The following is an 18006-nucleotide window of genomic DNA, read 5'->3' as shown; positions in this document are numbered from 1 at the left end:
TCCATTTCCATCATCTTCTGCTTTCTAGTGCAAGGTCTTCCCCAAAAAATGTCATGAAGTCTTCCTCTCCCAAGTGGTACATGTCCCCAGACAGCCTTGCTGTGCTCTTGCAGCCCAGAACATGTGGGATGGTGGTGACTACATGTGGAGTGGAGGAAGGAGCCCCGTGCTGGATTAAAGAAGGCTGTAGGTGTGAAGGCTGTTGGTGTAAAGGGCTTACATGTGGGCCATGTGTTTCCTTTCCTGCTTTGTTTTCTGTGGATACACCTCTGGGTGAGCTGAGCAGCGTGGTGTTTGACAGAAATTGCTTCTAGAACTGGCGTTTGTCCTCGGCCGGACCCAGAAGACCTGTGTGAGTGCCTCACGCAGCAGGGCTGGGTACATTAACTCGGCGGGCGGTGGGGCCCTGCAGTGCTGGCACCACAGGGCTCGGCTCCAAACAGAAGCAAAAAGAGCCACCGAGAGCATTTTGAGAAGGGCCTAAAATGCAGCTTGCCTGGCAGTAATGCTGCCTACCCAAGCAAATTTTGCAGAGAGCAAAGGAAGACCAGAGAAAGTGGGAGCTTGGGGTGATTTTACAAACTGAAGTCATCCTCCTGTGCTTCCTCACCGAATGAGCCACCCTCAGGTGTTTAACTCCTAACATTTCTGGGTATCCACAGCTGCTCTGCAGGGCAAATAAGGCTTTAGTAAGCGTTAGAAGCTGATACCTCATTGTGGATTCCTCTTCTAAATAAACTGAAAGCTGTTCTGCTCTAAGTCTTGGCGCTTTCCTTCTGTAACAAAACATTTAAGCAGGCAAATATCCTTTGTGATTTATGTTTGGGGATTGTAGGTGTCCTTAAGTATGTAAACAGTATAAAAATATATATATATATATATTTTTTTTTTTTTCTGTGGGATGTAGTTATGTTTTTGTGTGAGCTAGGTGCTGTCAGGCCAGCTGCTCTGGGATGTCAGTGCTTTTTGCAGTGACTCCAGTTTCTTCCAGTCGCTGCAGCAGGCTTTGGGGATCTGTGGCTCTGGCCTGGCACGCTGCACAGGCCCCAGGCTCTGTGGGACCTCTGTAGGAGCCCCAAGGCACCAAGGTCTCTGCTGGGAGCTCAGCCCTGCTTAATCCAGATGTTAGCAGGCTATGGGACCTGGTGCCAGTCCCTGGTCAATCTAGGAGCAAAGCAGGCATCAAAGCTTTTGTAAGAAAATCAGATTAGATTCATGGAACCTGGGATGTTTTGGATGAAACTCTGTATGCTTTTCTTGGTGAACCAAGGCTTTGGAAGATTTCTGACTAGCTCTGCTGCTCACATCTCCACTCAAGGAATGGAAATATCCATTGCCGCGCTGCAAACACAGCACAGAGAGACAGCTCCCTGCCTCGAAATGTGGACTCTCCAGTGTGGGTTGGTTTTTCTGGCTTCCTTTGTGAGTTCCAGTATGATCTATGCCTGTATTATTCCTGGAGACTTTCATCTTTAGTCCACATAATGTCCTCATTACACTGTGATTTTTTTTTCTTTTAATGCTTTTGTTGTAAGGAGCTTAAAGTGTTACAGGACAGACGCAGGACACAATTTATGTTTAGTATTTTCTTAGTGAAATCAGCAGCTTTCCTGGCTGCGTCCCCAGTCTTGATGTTGATATGTTTCTCTCTGCTCCAGGATAAAAGCAACACCTGCATAATAACCAGCTCTGAGATGGTATCTTCTGGGCAGCCCGTTTAACAAATTATACATTGAGCAAATTAAAAGCAAATGGGAAAGGAACAATAACAAGCATAAGATGTGTTTGCTGGCACTTTCACTAAGAGGTCAGGGCATTTAATTCTTGAGTAGCTCTACAAGAAGCTGCCAACTGTTTTTCTCCATCCTTTACAACGACTTTCTTTCCGTCATTTCGGCTGGATGCCTCGCAGGGCTGGATGAAGCCGCGGTGTGGGCAGGCACTGTGAGGAGGAGGCTCGGAGCATCTCCCCATCACAAACCAGCACAGCAAACCTAACCCTGGCAATTCCTTCTGCCCTGGGGGCACCAGAAACCAATTCAGATGCTCTGATAACTTACTGGCATAGACCAAAATCCTACAGAGATTTCTGACACCCTAAAAGATTCTTCTCTTCCCCAGGTTTTCCCCTCCTGCCTGCTCTGGAGAGCAGGGAGAGCTTCCAGTCCACCCCAGATCCTGTCTTCTGGAAGTGAGCCTCAGCATTGAGAGAATAAAACTTTGCAGCAGACCCATCAATTCCTGTGTAATGATTCCTCTGAATCTTCCTGGATTATACAGCAGGTTTTATTAATGCTTTCTAACAAAAATGTCACTTGTGATATAACCAGATAGCCAAGCGCTATCTGGGGGAATTTAATTGCATTAAATTTTTTATTTTTATTTCTCCCGCAGACAAGTCCCGCTTCCTTCTGCTACTCCCTCCTGACACAAACACTTCTGCCACTTGAGTATTGGAGACAGCTTTATGTTGCCTATAAAATGGGCTTGATGTCAGCTCAGTCCCTCGGCTGCCTTTTCTGTTTCTCTGGTCATTCAGATGACGGGAAGCTTGAAGCAAGGTGCAGAGCAGGAGAGTTTATGGCTGAGCAGATGAGCTAAAGAGGCTCAAAATGTAATTAATTGTGTTTTGTGGAAGGGGTGAGCAAGGTGCGGGGGGCTGTGTCATATGTAAGGTGCTACGTGACACCCAAACCATCAATAACACCTAACACGAGTTACTGAAGGTTAAAGAGCTCCAGGCTGGGACAGCACAATCCAGCCCTGCTGGGTGATCTCTGGAGGACACAAATGAATAAACTGGATGTGAAAGACCAGAAAAAAGCACTCGGGCTGTTTCTTTAGTCACAAGGCTATAGCTGTGCCCAGAGGACAAATGGCCACACCTGAAATAGTCATGGATTTCCAGGCATTGATCCAGAGTGCTTGTGGATCTCAAGCCAGGAAAATAGGCTTGAATGGTTAAAAGGTATAAATTACTTTAAATTAATCATTGATTTACTCCGCCTCCCCAGAAGCTGGATTCTATATCACTGAATGAGGAATAAGCTCCTGTTGCACACAGAACTGTAAGAGAAATGCTCGCATTCAGCATTTTGGCCTCTTGTTCTTTCTGTGAGGCATCAACCACTTCCCGCTGAGATGAGTAGGTGTTGTGCAGTCCCCAGCAGCGAGCAGAAAATCTCCAGGGCCAGTACAAGCACATTTTCAACCCTCCCAGCATTGATTACACCCATTCAGAAAAGCAGAGGAGCCAGCAGGTTTCTCCCAGGTGAGATAGGGATGGGGGGAGTGTTTCCCTCCGATCTTTACAAAATGGGGCTAAACGTGACAAACAGCTGAGCCTGCCACCCTCCTGCACCCAGGGGTGCTGAGAGCAGAGGGACAGGGCTCGCTCTGCAGCTGGTTTCACTGGCACTCCCTGGGAGGGAAATTCACTGCAAAAGCATAAATTACAGATCAGCTCCTCCTGGGTGAGCTGATGGTGAAAGCCTGGAGACAGAGAAGATGTGGAGCTTGTAAGGAGGAGAGAGGCTCTAGAGAAGATGCTCCAGCTGGCTGATGAGCTGTTTCCCTGGTGCTGGTTTCTGTTGTAGCAGCCCAACTGCTGGGTAGGAGAGGGGGCAGGCTGTGGGCACTTACAGGAGGCACCCCCAATAATTTAATTGGAGGAAATATCAGAGAAAGATAACAGCAAGGTGATGGCTAGAAACCTTGCTAAGGGAGAGGTAAGGGGCACTTTTAATGACTTAAATGCTGACAGATGCAGCAAGTCATCAAGTTGCTGCATGTAATGGGTCGTGGTTGTGAGTGGGCTCCTTCCAGCAGTGGCTGTGAAGGGAAAACACGATAGCTGGAACCTCTCCCCGAGGTATTTAATGAGGTGTTCCTCATTAGCTGGATCTGGAGAGCTGGCTCCATGCATGTACCCAGCCTGCTGCAGTTGTAGTGAAATGATGTGGGGCTGCTGGCACAGCCCAGTTCCTAACTGGAAGGGGCTGTGAGCGTGTGTGTAGTTAGTGGCTGCGGCTTAGCCGAGGGCTGCTGAGAGGTGATGCTGTCTGTTGGTCACTTGTGAACAACTTTCCCAGACCCTGAGAAGAGCTGAGAAATCCAGATCTGCAGGGACGGCTGTTAAGAAATGGGTTGCTTTGGTGGAGTTACACTCCCTGCTGGCTGGGCAGAGGCTGCGTGGCCAGGCTGCAATTAGCAGCAGTGTAAATGAGCAGTAAGTAGAACCCCTGGTGCCCAATCCCTCTCTCTGAGGTAGGGAAAATCCAGTTCTCATCTGATCAGGCAGCAGGGGAAATGCTTCCATACTCCCTGCAACCACCTATCCTTTTAAAATTAAATAGATGAGCATATGTGAGAGCATGGGGGGGAACCTTGTGGTTAGAGGTGACCATTTTCCTCCTTTCAGACTACCACAGAAACGCCAGTCCAAGCTGTCTCTGGTTGTTGGGTTTATTTGTCTTTCCCTTCCTTAATCATGTTGTCTGCATCACAGGCTTTTCAGAAAACAGCTGGTGAATTCAGCCTACATCCAGCATGCTGTGGCATCTTCGGGGCAGTCTCTCTCTTGCTGGGCCACGGAAAATTGTTGCAGCTCAGCCCTGGCTTTATTAGTCCTGCAGATCCTTGCCCAGCACCTTGCTGCATTGCTAACCACCTCCTCCAGCCCCAGCAGAGCCAGCTGCTGCTCTGCTTACGGCACAGTTTGGTCCTCAAGGTGTTGGATACAAATTCTGTTTTTTCCTATTCGCTTATAAAAGCGGTGAATAATTCTAGGCACTGCTTCTATTGCCTGAGGGATAGGCAAACCGTGACTCCTCACACAGACAGGTTAAGTGTCCTCATTCATTTTTTTACAAAGGATTTACTGAGGAGAACAGCGAAGCCTTTATCTTCTGTAGACCATTGAGGGATCGAGAGCTCAGCTGGTGGCTGTGGGTCCCCTGGGCAGTGGGGTGGGATGCTCACAGCAGCCTTGTGGTTGTGCTGTGTCTCTGGGTGACACAAACCCCCAGAATACCTGTCCCTGTGCATCCCAGACTGTGTGGCAGCAAGAAGGTAGGGGAGGCAGGTCGTGATTGTCATCTTGGGATGAGCCTCAGCTGATTTAGTCTACGTGCCTCAGTTTTCTGCTCTGCCAAATGTGCACATTGCTATCCTTCTGTCCCTCTTTGAGGTAACACCTGTGATATATTGCTATTAGATTACATCAGTGATATGTTATTTGAGATAATATCCATAATTTGAGCTATGTCTGTAACATCCCTTCGAGATAATGTCCCTGTGTTTAGGCATCACCTCACGCTTTCAGTCCTTGATCCCTGTAGAAGGAGTATGGTGAAATATAAGCAACTCTTACAGAAAGTGTGTTGATGTGGTGGTGGATAGGGTGATGAAGAAGGGGTGTCCAGCTCTGCCCCAACCTTTGTTACTGGAGGGTCCACCAGGAAAATGCTCCTCTAAACCAATATCACTTGTAATGACACTCGAGTTTCTCAGTTCCACCAGTCTTGTTAAAAGACTATGTGAAATTTAATCAGAATTTCACATTATCATGGTGTTGATGACAGGTGAATCCTGTGCTTAATTTCTTACTTGGTCTTATTCAGTCTGCTGGGTGGAGGGGGAGTTAGCAGGGTCTTGATGACGGTTGGTTTTCCCTACTTGAGCGCTGTCTGTGTGTGGGATGGGGAAAAGGAAACAGCACAATTTCAGTGGCTCTTAAAACTAATTAACATTAAAACCTGTCTACAGAAGGATGCCTTCCTGTAGCTGCTGTCCTACCCAGCTATAGTGGGTGAGTAATGCCTCCCCTTATCTGCTGGCAGAGCTACAGGCTGCTGGTGCTCCTCTGGGTGTTACTGCTCTGGATTCGCCTACTCCCCCGCCTGCTGACTTGGCATGTCCCCGCAGCATTGCATGCTCCAGAAGGGAGGTATGTCTCCAAATTCACTGATTTATGGATTGCATCAGTCTGTGGACAGTATGGTGGAGCAGAAGCATCTGTTGCATGCTAGTTTCTTAAAAGAAAACATTGGGTTGTGTGGAGGGCAAACACTGGTGACTGCTCTTGGCAGGAGTTGAGACTTGCTTGTCTTGGGGTTCTTCACCTCTCCCTTTGAGAGGGATTTGTTTTTCCTTTGGATCATGCTCTTGAAGGCAAAGAGATGTCTATCACATGCACCTAATCTCAAACCTGTGAGAAGCAGTTGCTCTGTATAGACCAGTGGGTAGTTACGGGATTTGATGTGGGGTGCATGCGTGCCTACATGTGCCATAAGCAAACACAGCACTTCTGATCTGTTATGTCTGGAACCTGGATGTGTCCAGACAGCAGATACTTTGAGGGAGAGGAGAGCCTCTTCTCTGTGGCTTCTCTTCACTGGGTTGGTGCTGTAGGAGCTGAGAGGCAAAAAGATTGAGTGTGTTATGAGACAGGCTCTGCGGCTGAGCTAATGGGTTGGAGTCAAGTGTTTTGACCAGATGCTTCCCCAGGCTCTATGTAAGATAAAATTTGTGCAGACACCATGATGCTAGGAAATGTTTGACGTGATGACCTTATAATCACTTCATTTAAGGATGTGATTAATGATCTGTGCTGTGCCATGTTGTAATGTGATATCCCATATGGAGTCTGCGGACATCTGCTCTCTACCAGAGGGTAAATATTCACGAGGCAGCATCCTACAGACCTTGTTAAAGCTTGCTGGAGTCACTGCAGCAGCTTTCATGAAGTGATGCAGGTTCTGCCTAAAGTACAAAAGGAAAGGATCCAAATGGCCAATTTCTTAATGCACTCTGCTGTTAAGGAGACAGGACACACACTGAAAAGGTTTCCAGACTTTCACACAAGACAAATAAGGACTACCAACTGTGACCTTTAATTTTCACAGAAGTCTTGTTTATTCTGCCGCTCTGAAGAGTTAAGGGCTCACCTTGTGAACCTTTCCGTTGTTGTGCAGCAGATTGAGCTGTGAGGGACCCAAGAATTTTTGCAAACTAGAAAAACTTACAAGAGATCATACCTGTGTCCAAGGTGTAAAACATTTTGAAGGGACATCAACTGCTTTTCAGCACTGGCTGTGTTTCCAGCTCTTAATCATCGCTGTGTTGCTGTGGAAAGACTCAGCCCTTGGGTGAAGAACATGGGGTGAAAAACAAGAGCAGTAGCGCCTTAAGCAGCGATGGACTGATCAAGGACATGTCTTCTTCAGAGAGAAACACCATCTGGTGATAATGCTGAGTCTGACATTCCTCAAAGCTAGATTTTCCAGGAATTGAAACTGGCTGGAGTATTGCGATTTATGCTGCTGGTAATTAGTGGCTCTTGTGCTCTGGCATGCTGCAAGTTGACCATCCGGTGGATGTAACAGGCACAAATTAAATCTCCTCTTGTTGGCCCACAGAGCTACATTAAATCTGTTTTGAAGGGGATTTGGGCCCCATATACAGGGACAGCTTGAACAGGAAAACCATTGAAAATAATAAAATTGTTAAGGTGTGGAAAGCTATAATCCATCATTTTACCCGCAGTAACTAGCTCAGCCTGCCTTCACTGGGAAATAGATTATGTTGGTTTAAATCAGCAGGTGGGTGCTTTTCCCTGTAAGGACAAGTGAAATGAACATATTTGCACCTTGTGCAGGCTGAGAGCACGCTTGCAGTCAGCTCTGGTATTGCCTGAGGCTCAACCAGGCATGACAATGATCAAAAGCCCAGTTCACTGCTGGTTTGTGGCATCAGCTAAATCCCGTGCTTGGAAACACCCTTACATTCACATAAGGCATATTCTCAACAGAAAAGCGTAATGCTTGTGGAAGGGCAGGTCATTGTTTATGTGATGTTTAAGGCTTGTGGGAAGTCACACTGAAATCAACAAGCCAATGTAGATACAAAAATAAATAAATAAATAAACAACAACTAAACAAACAAAAAACCCACCACCTCTAAGTGCTTTGTTGGATCAGGACCTCACTATCACGACTCCTACTCCCTCAAGGCTGTTAACTATCCTAGCAGCCCAAATGCTAATTAAATGTATCTGTGTCTTCTTGGAGATGAAGGGGAAGATAAAACCAAATATAATATGTAATATATAATGTATAATATATAACGTATCCTCTGATTCCAGTTTGAGGAGCCAACAGCCCTTCTACCAGCATTTCTTGTGAAGAAGCCCTAACACTGAGGTCTCTGATGGACTGTGGGGTAGAGCTGCTGCTGGGCGTGCTGTGCATTTTTGTGTTTTCCAGATCAACTCTCCTTTGGCCTGATCTGGCTGGCAGAGAGGACCGTGACATGACAGAGGAGAATGAACTGTGTGCCTGTGAGCTGGGAGAATAAAGCCACATAACTTCAGGCCTGCTCTTCAAATGAAGCTCCTCGCTAATTAGTTTGTCAGTGGGAGCCTTTGAGAATTAAACACAGGAGACATAATCTCTCTGCAAGGTAATTAAAATTATTTGCCCCTTGCTGATAACTGACCTGCTAATTTCCTCCTGTTTGAGAAGGCTTCATGAAAAATTACTGTACTGTTTGTGTAACAGGGCGACTGCTTGCACAGATGTTTCCCCAACAAATAGGGACACAAGGACACTGTCTGCTAATTTGCTTCAGCTCTTGGTATTTTCAGAGGGCTTCTTAGGAAGGAGAAACTTGTTTGAATATCTGGAAGCCTTTCATTTGTTTATATGATGAGGAATAGTGTTCTCTAGATTGTTTAAAAAAATGCAGTGGAAGTAGGTCATCTGAGCAGAGGATAGATGTGAAGCTTTAATGAGACTGGAAGTCGGGCTGGTGGTACCAGCTGACTGTCTAGCTGAGATGCCAGGGCCCAGCCTGAAGAGAAATAAAGGTATTTTTATGCTACAGTCTCCAGATGGACAAACCACTGCTAAACCTGTCTGTAGCAGAGCAGGAATTTGAATCCTAAATGAAGCACTTAGATTGCATCAGCATTCAAGAGCTTGGGATGAGGGTCCCACACTGTCCAGTGCCTCACAAAGGCAAACGAGAGGCCCCTCCTCTGAAGGGCTGTGGGCAAGCATAGAGATGGGAGCATCTGGGAACAGTGGGCCTAGATGCTTTAGGTCATGAAGACATGATGAGAGAGCTCCTGGGAGAGCAGAGTAGAAGTATGAACTATCCCTGCTGAGATGCAGCGAGCACAGTGAATATTGCTGGTGCCCTGGGGGAAACTGCATCAGGTGTGGCTGCTGAGGCTCTCCTCTATGAAAAGCCAGTTTGGGTCCACATTCAGAAGTAACAAAATCTTCATCCCTGACACAAGAACAGTCATATGGGACCAGACCCCAAAATCTACCTTACTTGTTATTCTGCCACAGCAGCTGCTGATAGCAGAGGGTTAGAGCACAAGGACCAAGCTGAGGGCGAGCTCTGCCCTCTGGGCCATTCCCAGTGGTCAGAAAGGTGGGGACCTTGTGAGCCAGAGGGTACAGCTGGTCCATTGTGTTTGACAGGTCCAGTTGTGGCTGCCTGCAGGGTCTGAGCACATTAATGTTGTTGTACTCCGTGGCAGAGTCCTGCGATTTTTAATTACACGCTGTACAAGGAGCTGTCTCCTTTGTGGGCTTAAATCTCCCGCACAGTAATTTCACAGCTGTCTCTGAAAATGACAAATACTAATTTCTTTTTTGCCGCCTCCTTTCTGTACATGATGTTATAGATAGGTAAACACTGCTGCAGAAATTGGCCTTGCCCTCTTCTGGATTGCCAGAGCACCAGGCCATTAGGCAGAGCCGGATCCTGCTATCGTGCAAACCTTCAGATGGATGTAGTGGCATTTACAATTGGTGTGGAGCAACAGCAGATTCAGCCTGGTGCTTCCTTCCCTTAAGAGGCAATTAAAATGTGAATGCACAGAGAGGTGCCTGTTTCGGAGACCTCATGAAAACCTGCAGGGGAGTGTTTCCGAGGTGACCTTTGTCTAATGATCTTGCTGGACCATAAACTTCCAGGCTTTCTCAGGCTCTCATAAATTCTCCTTGTGTGGTGGGCATGGGTTAGGAGACAGCACTGAAGGCTGCTGCTTTTTGCTCCTGTTGTGCTCAGGAATTGGGCTGTTGGCACAGGGCTGGTCTCATAGGGTCAGATGCTGTCCATGCACTTTCCTTCCACTGTTAGCCCCTGCTAAAATTCGCTATGAAACCATAGATCCCATATCCCTTCCATCTGTTTTCAGTTAAAAGCAGGCAAATTTTGCCTCTTATTTGGACATTTCTGACTTAAGCTAATTTTTGAATTCAGCATCAAATGGGAATGAGCAGCTTCTCCAGAGGAGAGTGCCTGCTGTCAGCGGAGGGTTGGGATTTTGCCTCTGAGGATAGCAGAGCTTCCTCGTTTCTGGTAAGTTTGAAGTTAGGAGCCACCAGTCTGGCAAAGCCCTCTTGGCAAAACATGAATGCTCATGAGCTATCAAAGCTCTGCAAGGCAGTGAATCTATTCTGAATTACACCAGTGGGAAATCTAGCCTTTAATTTTAGTTCTTGAATTAGCAGTTGTTTTAATCACATGAATGCAGCCTGCCAGGTTGTCAGGGCCACATATGCGGAATTCAGAACTGTTGCTTCAGTGGAGCCCTAAATATGTAACGTTTCAGCAAAGCCTTCCCCTTTTTATTGGGTTTATGGACCATTAAGCTGAAAGTGTGATGGAGAGTGATGCGACAGCCAATGGTGAGCTGGAGCAGGAGCAGCCTGCTTCATCACTGCCTTGTGCAATTAGGGAGCAGCTCACAGGTCATTTGGTATTAATTGACCCCATTAGGAGCTTGAGCACTTTATGAATGCTGTTATACAACATGATAGCAGGGGACTCAAATCAATGACCCTGGCGGTCCCTTTCCATCTGACAGCCTCTCTTGAACAGATCTGGCTTAGAGGGCTGATCCCGTTGAGCACCGTGGAGCCACACCAGTTTCAGCCACTACAGTTTCTACCCAGCAACAGTCAGCAAACACCAAATGCCAGTTCTGCTGCACATGGGACTCTCTCTCAGATGTGCTATGTGGAGATTTTCCCCGGAAAGCCCAACCAATGGTGTACTCTTCTACCACTTTTCTGATACGGATGAGCATGCCGAGCCATTTTGAACCTCTTATTACAGGGCCAGAGAATCCTTAGAGGAGACACTGGATCTCTGGAAGGGTTTGAAATGAGATTTGCCTGTTCTTTCTTTCCAGAAGCTTTTCTGATACCCTCCTGCCCTCTTGCCCATGTTCTAGTTTGCTGTAGCTAAGGAGGAAGCTTGGTTTTTGCCTGAATTTTTATGCTGACCTGCGAGGTGAGATGCAATATGTTGCAGCAGAAGATGCTGCTGTATTGAGTGCTCGGGCTGGAGTAGTGCCTGGAGAATAGAGAGGAGAAGTAAGTGTTCATTCCTCTTCAGAGATTTCTCCTTTGACCTCTGTTTTTCTCCATCTCTGTGCTACCTTTTTTCCCTCTCTCTCTAGAGAGCATGAAAGCAATCATTTTAAAAAGGGGCGAATGATTCATGTTCGATCAGCTCCAGCCTGCTCCGGATAGGATTCTTCTGCAGTGAGCCAGAGAAGAGCCTCCGTTGAGTTGTTGCTGGCAACATCCCGGCTGGTTACAGCCGTGTGGCCATGGAGAGCAGATGAGGGCATGCGAGCGTCTGCGCTGCCTAAGCCGAGGAAGGATGACCTATACTCTGTTCGGCACACAGCTCGCAGCTTGTCTCCTTTCCTCCGGGCACCAGCTCTGCTGTCAGACAGCGGCTGATGCTCAGTGTGGGAGCGAAGAGCTTGGCTGTGCTTGCATCGGGGTCTGGCATCAGGGAAAATTCTCATAGGGATGCCAGCAGCACCTTTGAGCGTACCTGGGATCTGATTGCTGGGGTAGCTTTACATCTAAGTTTTTTTTTTCTTATTATTTTTATTTTTTTTCTTTTTTTTCTGAACTCTCCAGCTCTAACACCCTGAGCACGTCCACCCCTCGGAGGTCCTGTCTCAGCACCCCCCAGTTACTCCAGCATCCCTCGGGGCGCTGTTTTCTCCTTCCATTTCCAACTCTCTCCCCCAGCCCCTCGCTACCCTGCCAGCAGAGCCCCCTGCCCCCGTGCTCCTCACCCCCGGAGGCCAATTCCCGGCCGGGGGTGTCCCCCTTTTTTGTCCCCCCACCCCCGGTACCGCGGCTTTGTTCTGCGCAGCGGTCTGGGGGGGGCTCGGGGCTGCCCCTAGCGGAGGCCGCCCGGGGGCTTCCTCTGCCGGGGAAGGGGCTGCTGAGCCTCGGGCACCCCAGGGGGCGGGAGCTGCAGCCTGGAAGTAGAAAAGGAGGACTAAAAAAGAAGGCGGGGGGAGAGGCTGCGAGCCTGCCGGGCGGCGCTGCCCGCCGCAGGGAGGAAGAGGAGGCAGGGGAGGATGCGATGCTGCGGCTGAGCCCCGCCGGAGGAGGAGGAGGAGGAGGAGGACAGCATCCTCCGAGGGGAAGGAGGGAAAAGGGGAGGAGGTGTCTGAGCTCGCCCGGAGCCTGCTGAGCCCTCCGGGGGACTCTGCTGGCACCCGAGGAAAGTTTGCCGAGGAGAGGGAAGGAGGCAAGTGAGAGCCTCGGGCACCGCAGAGCCGCCGCTGCAGGGGACACCCGAGGCACCCGCTCCCTCCGGCTCCAACCCAGGTAAGCATCCAAGCTCCCCCTGGCCCTGCCGGGGACTTTCCCGGAGCTCTGCCCGGGGAAAAGTCCGGTGTTTCTCCCCCAAAAACTGCCTGCGGCTCTGTATGAGAGGCTGTCTGGGCGCTGGGGTGGTGGGAGCTGTCTGGCTGCAGTTGCCGCTTGCTGCTCGCTGGGGTTTTTCCGTGGTGCCGTCGCACCCCTGGGAAGGAGGCTTGCTGATGGGCTTCAAATATTTCGGTGGTTCTACCCTGGTGAGGTGGTGTGGATGGGTGACAGCTCGATCCCCCTCTCTGCAACTACGAGGGAAGCGTGGTTAGCGGTGGGTGATCCTGGTGCTGCTGGCATGGCTTTAAGGGATGCTCCTAAAATGCTGGCCGAGTCTGTCAGCATGTCCTTGGAGATCTAGGAACTCTCAGAGCTAGAAATAAAAGTCTCTGTTTGGCCCCTGAGAATACAGAGAGGGGTGAATATTCCCCTGGAAAGAATCGCTGTGTCCTCTGGATTTCCATTACTCAGGCTTGGATATGCAGCTTTTTTTCCTTTTTCTTTTTCTTTTTTTCTTTTTTCTTTTTTTTTCCCCTTGACACTAATGCATTTCGAGCTGAAACATTTGGAGAAAAAAACCCTAGATTCTAGCTGATAAGAAAAGAACCTGTTTGACGCACCTCAAAGAAAACTTTTCCCTCTCTTAATGGAAAGGAGACTTGTCATTCTGGACAGGATAATTTGGCTGGAAAGAAAGTTGCTCATTTTTGAGCTGGTTAACTTGGTAAAAGTGGAAGCAGGAAGGTAAAAACTGCCCGATATCAGCAGTGAGAACAGCCCCCCACTCATGAATTCCTGTGACTGCAGGGGGATGGAGAGGGACCCCTCTCCCCACAGCATCAGCCCATGCTCTAGGAGATGACAGGCTTCAGGAGAGTTAAGATGCTTCTGTTGTATGTGGCCATCAGTATAAGGACGGGCTTTGTGTGCAGTGTCTTATTGCTTAGAGGACGGTGTAAGGCATCCTGTGACTTTAGCTGGTTTTTGCTTCATCCTCTACTGCTCTGCTGGCTTTCTCATCCCCTTTTCCTCTGGTTTCCCAGAATTTTGGAATCCCTTCCATGTACAAGCCCCAGCACTGCTTGCACAGTTTGAGATCTCAGCCCCTGCCTCTATTTCTGACCACTCCAACTAGCTCTGTGTGATGGTTCTGGGTATGTTTCCATACAAGTAACACCAATGAGTGGGATTTGGCTCCCTGTGCTTTTCTTTCATGCCATCCAGTGTCCCTGGTGGCTTGGTCCCTCAGTCACCCCCATGTGCTTTTATTCCTCACCCAAGTGTGTATGGTACAAGTGCTTGGATTCACGTTTTTACAGCTCTGCTCTGGACTGTCATGGCTCTTGTATTAGGACTGGCTCTTTGAACTTACAGAATCCAGGTTTGACAACCACAGATGCAACTCCAGAAGCCCAGATTTTTATTAATATATATTTTTTTCTTTTTCCTTTTTTTCCCACACTGCCTGCTCTGGTCTCTGACCTTTTGTGCAGGCTGCTACTGACGTGTTCCCAGACGCCCATCCCAATGGGCCTCCTAGAGCGATGGCTTCTGGCAAGCTACCCATCCCTGCTTCCACTGCAGCAGTTTATCTCCAAACTTTCCTTCTTCCCTCATCCCCTGCCAGCAGGCAGGTAGTTGCCAGTGCCTGGCCAACCCCTTGGCACAGCCCCAGAGCTCTCTGCCTGTCCTAGGCTGACCCAAGGAGGGAACACTGCCTGCGCCAGCCCAGCTGCGGGGTGAAGGGTCTCCATCCTTCTCCAGCATGTGCAATGGCCCTATTTCTGTAGATAGGATCCCCTCTCTCCTTCTGGGAAATGTTCATGAATGTCTGGGAAAAGCTGATGGTAGCAGCACCCACCCGGAGCCCTGCTGTATAACGTCATTTATCCTTCCAGAGTGGATATGTGGTTTTCTTTTACCTGCTGGAGTGAGTTGTCCTTGGGACAGGCTGCCCTGATTTGTTATCACTAACGGTGCCTGAACAAGCCTCCTTGTCCTCCCCTGTTACATCCTGGTATGGAAGGATTTTACCCCAGCTTAACCCCCTGCCCTCCTGGTGATAACCATGAGTGGTGTCAGGCAGGAAAAAAAAGCTACCAGGGTCTGTGCTGGCTGTTATCACTGCAGCCTTGAAAGCATCCGGAACCCAGCACGGTCCCCTTGGAGTAATTGCAGGTGACAGATGTGATGGGTGCCGGGTAGAATCTCCTCTGGAAAATCTCAGAGGGAATGTACCCTCTGGTCTCTGGCTTGCCTAGGAGCAGAGGCAGCCGGTGTGTTTGTTCATCCTGTTAGGGCTTGGCACACAATAGCTGCCTGGCTCCCCAGGAGTAGGGATTCTTGCAGGGTGGAAGCTGAGGAGGGAGCAAACTTTACAAAAAAAAAATCTGTGATGTGATTTAACGTGTGTGTGTTTAACCAGGAGCTGTCTTGCTGCTGTTCCTGGGCTGGTGGAAGAAGCGGAATCAGGGCTCCAGCTCACATCAGCGTGCCAAGGTTCCCAGGCAGAATAAAAGGACACTGCTGGAAAAACATCCATATTGTTAGCCCGGCTAATGGAGAAAATGCCCTTTCTCTCCTGCACATTGTCTGTTCTGAAAAAATCTTTGCCTGCAGAAAGGCTTCCCTAGACAGACATCCCCAGATGAGGAAGAATTGAATCCTTCAGTGCATCCGTGCCTGTCAGCTCCAGCTGATGTCTCACTCAACAGAAACTTCACTGGAAGTTCACTGCTGCACTTCATTCAGGTCTGAACAAAAGCCCGAGCAAAGGCAATGAGACGTGACACTGGAGAGAGCAGCAGAGAGAGCTTTGCCTCAGCTGGAGGTATGGGAAAATTTTATACCCTGGGAAGCATGTTGGAAACGGCCGGCTGATCCCACTGGCGTGTTTCAGGGTGATGGGTGAGGGATGTTAATTTAGTTGCTGCAGTGTTAATAGCACAACAGTGATTTTTGGCTCTTTCAGTAGAAATCTGCATGGTATCCGTTTTTCCCTTATGAAATATTTGACAACAGAAGCGGGAAGAAGCTAGGGAGCCAGGCAGGGGAGTACGAGAGAGCAGACTGCTGCTGTTTGCAGTCAGGCTGGGGAGAGAATTGCTCTCCTGCCTGTAAAATCAAAGGCATCACCAGCAAACTGCTGGCAATTTGGCTTCTGGCAATTTGGCTTCCCAGTGAAGTTCTGTGAACAAAAAGCCAGCTCCTATCACGTCCAATAACCTCAGCCATGGACAAGCTGCTCTGGTCGGCCAGGGCTGTGTGTCATAGGAAAGGGTAGGTCCCCACACAGGATCTCTCCCAGCTCAGTCTGCTTGTGCACAAGTTTGGGTTTACACCTGCTGAGGCAGACAGGCTTCCTTGCCCCTTCTGCGTGGTCTCCTGTGATCACACTCAGCGTGGTGTGATGTATGAGATCCATATTGTCTGGGCCATGACTAGCGCTGTGAGACCAGCTGCCGCCCGAATGGACAACAAATACAGCTGAAGAGGCTGCGTTTTAAGGGAAGAGTGGGTGGAGAGGAGTCAAGAGAAGTAGGCAGCAGGTCCCAGGCCTGTGTGAACCTCGTCTGAGCTGATGATGTGGGTCTGTCCGCTCAGCCACACAGCTGCACTGCTCTGCTGGGGCTCAGGCTGGAGGCAGAGCCAAGGTCTAGGCCCCTGGGCATTGCATGCTCGGATTCAGTCATGCTGCATCCATCTGGATGGCTGAAGGCATTGAACACACTGACCTCAGTGCTCCAGCCTGAGCTGGCTGCGTGTGAACAAGGCCTGGGAGAGCCCAGACTTGAGAAAAGGCCTCGATTTTTACTTAGCTGTTGGTACCAGCAAACTTGGAGGCAATGCTGGTCACCTTGGGTGGTGGTGGAAAGGTGCCTTTGGTTTGTTGCTCTAACAGCCGCATGCTCTTCTCTTCTCCAGGGATTTCAGGGTAGCAGGAGACCAGCAGCAGCCTTCTCAGCACAGAGTGTGCCCTGCGAGGACTGAAGTGACCTCTGAGACTCGCCTCAACATGTTCAGCGAAAAGAGCAGCGCCTCTTTGACCCAAAAACCCATCCAGAAGAAGACACGACCTCAGGGCCTCCCCTCCCCTGCTCTCTGCTGTGCGTGTGGACTTTGCATCATGCTGGCAGGGATCAACATCACGTTAGTGGGAGCGTTCGCGTTCGGGACCTTCCTCCCCGTGAACAACCCCCCCATCATCATCGGGCCCATCTTGCTGGTGGTGGCCTTCACCTTCTTCGGGGCCTGCTGCATCTGCAGCCGGAGGCCACCGGCTCACGGGGCCAGAAAATCCAAGCCGGGATCCAACATTGGTCTCATCAAACCCGGCAACACAGCCTTTGAAATTGAAACGAGCGAGCACACAGTGCAGGACACCACCGCCGTCCAGCTGAGCCCCACCAACTCCCCCATCTCCTCCAAGAAGTCCACGCCGGTGCACGAGAGCACGAAGACTTGCAAGCTCTTCACCATGGAGGGCAACGGGCCAGTGGCCAAGTACACGACAGGAGGAGAGGCGATACAGCTCAACTTGCCCAGGGACCTGGCCGCATCCTAAACCTGGGCAGAGCTTTTACCAGCAGCCAGCCAGACGCTGCAACGGGTGAGCTGGAGTCTGAGGCTGAGGTGCTTGTGGAAAGCCAGCAGGCAGGCTTCTCTGAACCAATTTAAGGAAGAGGGATGCCACAGCAGGAAAACTCCAGATTTTTGCTGAAAGGAGCGTGCCCGTTACTTGGCTTCACAAAGAAAATTGCTAATGATGTTGATGTGAAAGGACGAATTGAAAAGTTATTGGGGAAAAAAACAGCTTTTTGGGGAGCAGAGAGGATGAGGAGAATGAATTAATTTGTCTAGCAGAAGGTAGAAATGTGATGGCTGAAGGAGGGGCTACACAGGGTGCTGAAAAATGACAGCTCTTTTTTCCTTTTTTTTTTTTTTTTTTTTTCCTGAAGTGAAGCAATTCTTGAATGTAATGGAAGCAGGAATGCAGTAAATTACAGCGTGCTGCCACTCAGTCACAAGAAGATTTCAGCATTTTAGAGCCAGGCTTTTTGGCAGTAGGGACAAAATATCTGTGTTTACTGTTGAAAAAAGCAGTGTGGAACAATCTCCCCTCCTCTGAAAATCCTTGCCCCATTTCTCCTTGAGTTGGGTGACTACCATCCATGATAAGAGACGATGAATCACAGGGATCACAATTAGCACTGGCATTTTCCTCTAGTTTTAGTCGTGCTGGGCTGCAGTGGTGCTGCTCAGTGCAGTGTGTATACTGGGAGGTCAGCAGGGCCAAATTCTT

The 18006-nt window shown here is 49.2% G+C and overlaps 1 protein-coding gene and 1 long non-coding RNA gene across 20 annotated transcripts; both read left to right on the top strand.

The window, feature by feature from the left end:
• The first annotated feature begins 755 nt into the window (after positions 1 to 755).
• LOC311440777 lies at positions 756 to 2633 on the top strand. Of its 4 annotated transcripts, none has more exons than XR_014695571.1 (3): positions 756 to 794; positions 1271 to 2283; positions 2395 to 2633. It is a non-coding gene; the product is annotated as an uncharacterized lncRNA (long non-coding RNA). The 4 variants fall into 4 exon arrangements; XR_014695572.1 differs by having other exon boundaries at positions 784 to 845; XR_014695573.1 differs by lacking the exon at positions 756 to 794 and having other exon boundaries at positions 890 to 1396; positions 1659 to 2283.
• An 850-nt stretch (positions 2634 to 3483) lies between these two features.
• On the top strand, positions 3484 to 17679 carry TMEM275 (transmembrane protein 275). 16 transcript variants are annotated; one of them, XM_084528055.1, is made up of 6 exons: positions 3484 to 3611; positions 4092 to 4228; positions 4508 to 5188; positions 5767 to 8460; positions 15130 to 15534; positions 16629 to 17679. In XM_084528055.1, exon 6 carries the CDS (start codon positions 16720 to 16722, stop codon positions 17266 to 17268), a length of 549 nt encoding a protein of 182 aa, XP_084384181.1. In that variant the 5' UTR covers positions 3484 to 3611; positions 4092 to 4228; positions 4508 to 5188; positions 5767 to 8460; positions 15130 to 15534; positions 16629 to 16719; the 3' UTR covers positions 17269 to 17679. The 16 variants fall into 16 exon arrangements, with proteins under 16 accessions (XP_084384181.1, XP_084384174.1, XP_084384176.1 ...); XM_084528060.1 differs by lacking the exon at positions 3484 to 3611 and having other exon boundaries at positions 3895 to 4228; positions 5767 to 5809; positions 6591 to 8460; XM_084528059.1 differs by lacking the exon at positions 3484 to 3611 and having other exon boundaries at positions 3895 to 4228; positions 5767 to 5809; positions 5926 to 8460.
• Positions 17680 to 18006: the final 327 nt, after the last annotated feature.

The sequence above is a fragment of the Aythya ferina genome (genome assembly GCF_964211825.1).
Source record: "Aythya ferina genome assembly, chromosome: 8".
NCBI lineage: Eukaryota > Metazoa > Chordata > Aves > Anseriformes > Anatidae > Aythya > Aythya ferina.
The sequence above is the reverse complement of the archived record's forward strand: the minus strand, read 5'-3'. Positions and strand labels throughout refer to the sequence as shown.

What these genes read in the sequence shown, in the direction of transcription:
- TMEM275 (XM_084528055.1), top strand. Translation starts at nt 16,720, where the DNA reads ATGTTCAGCGAAAAGAGCAGCGCCTCTTTGACCCAAAAACCCATCCAG.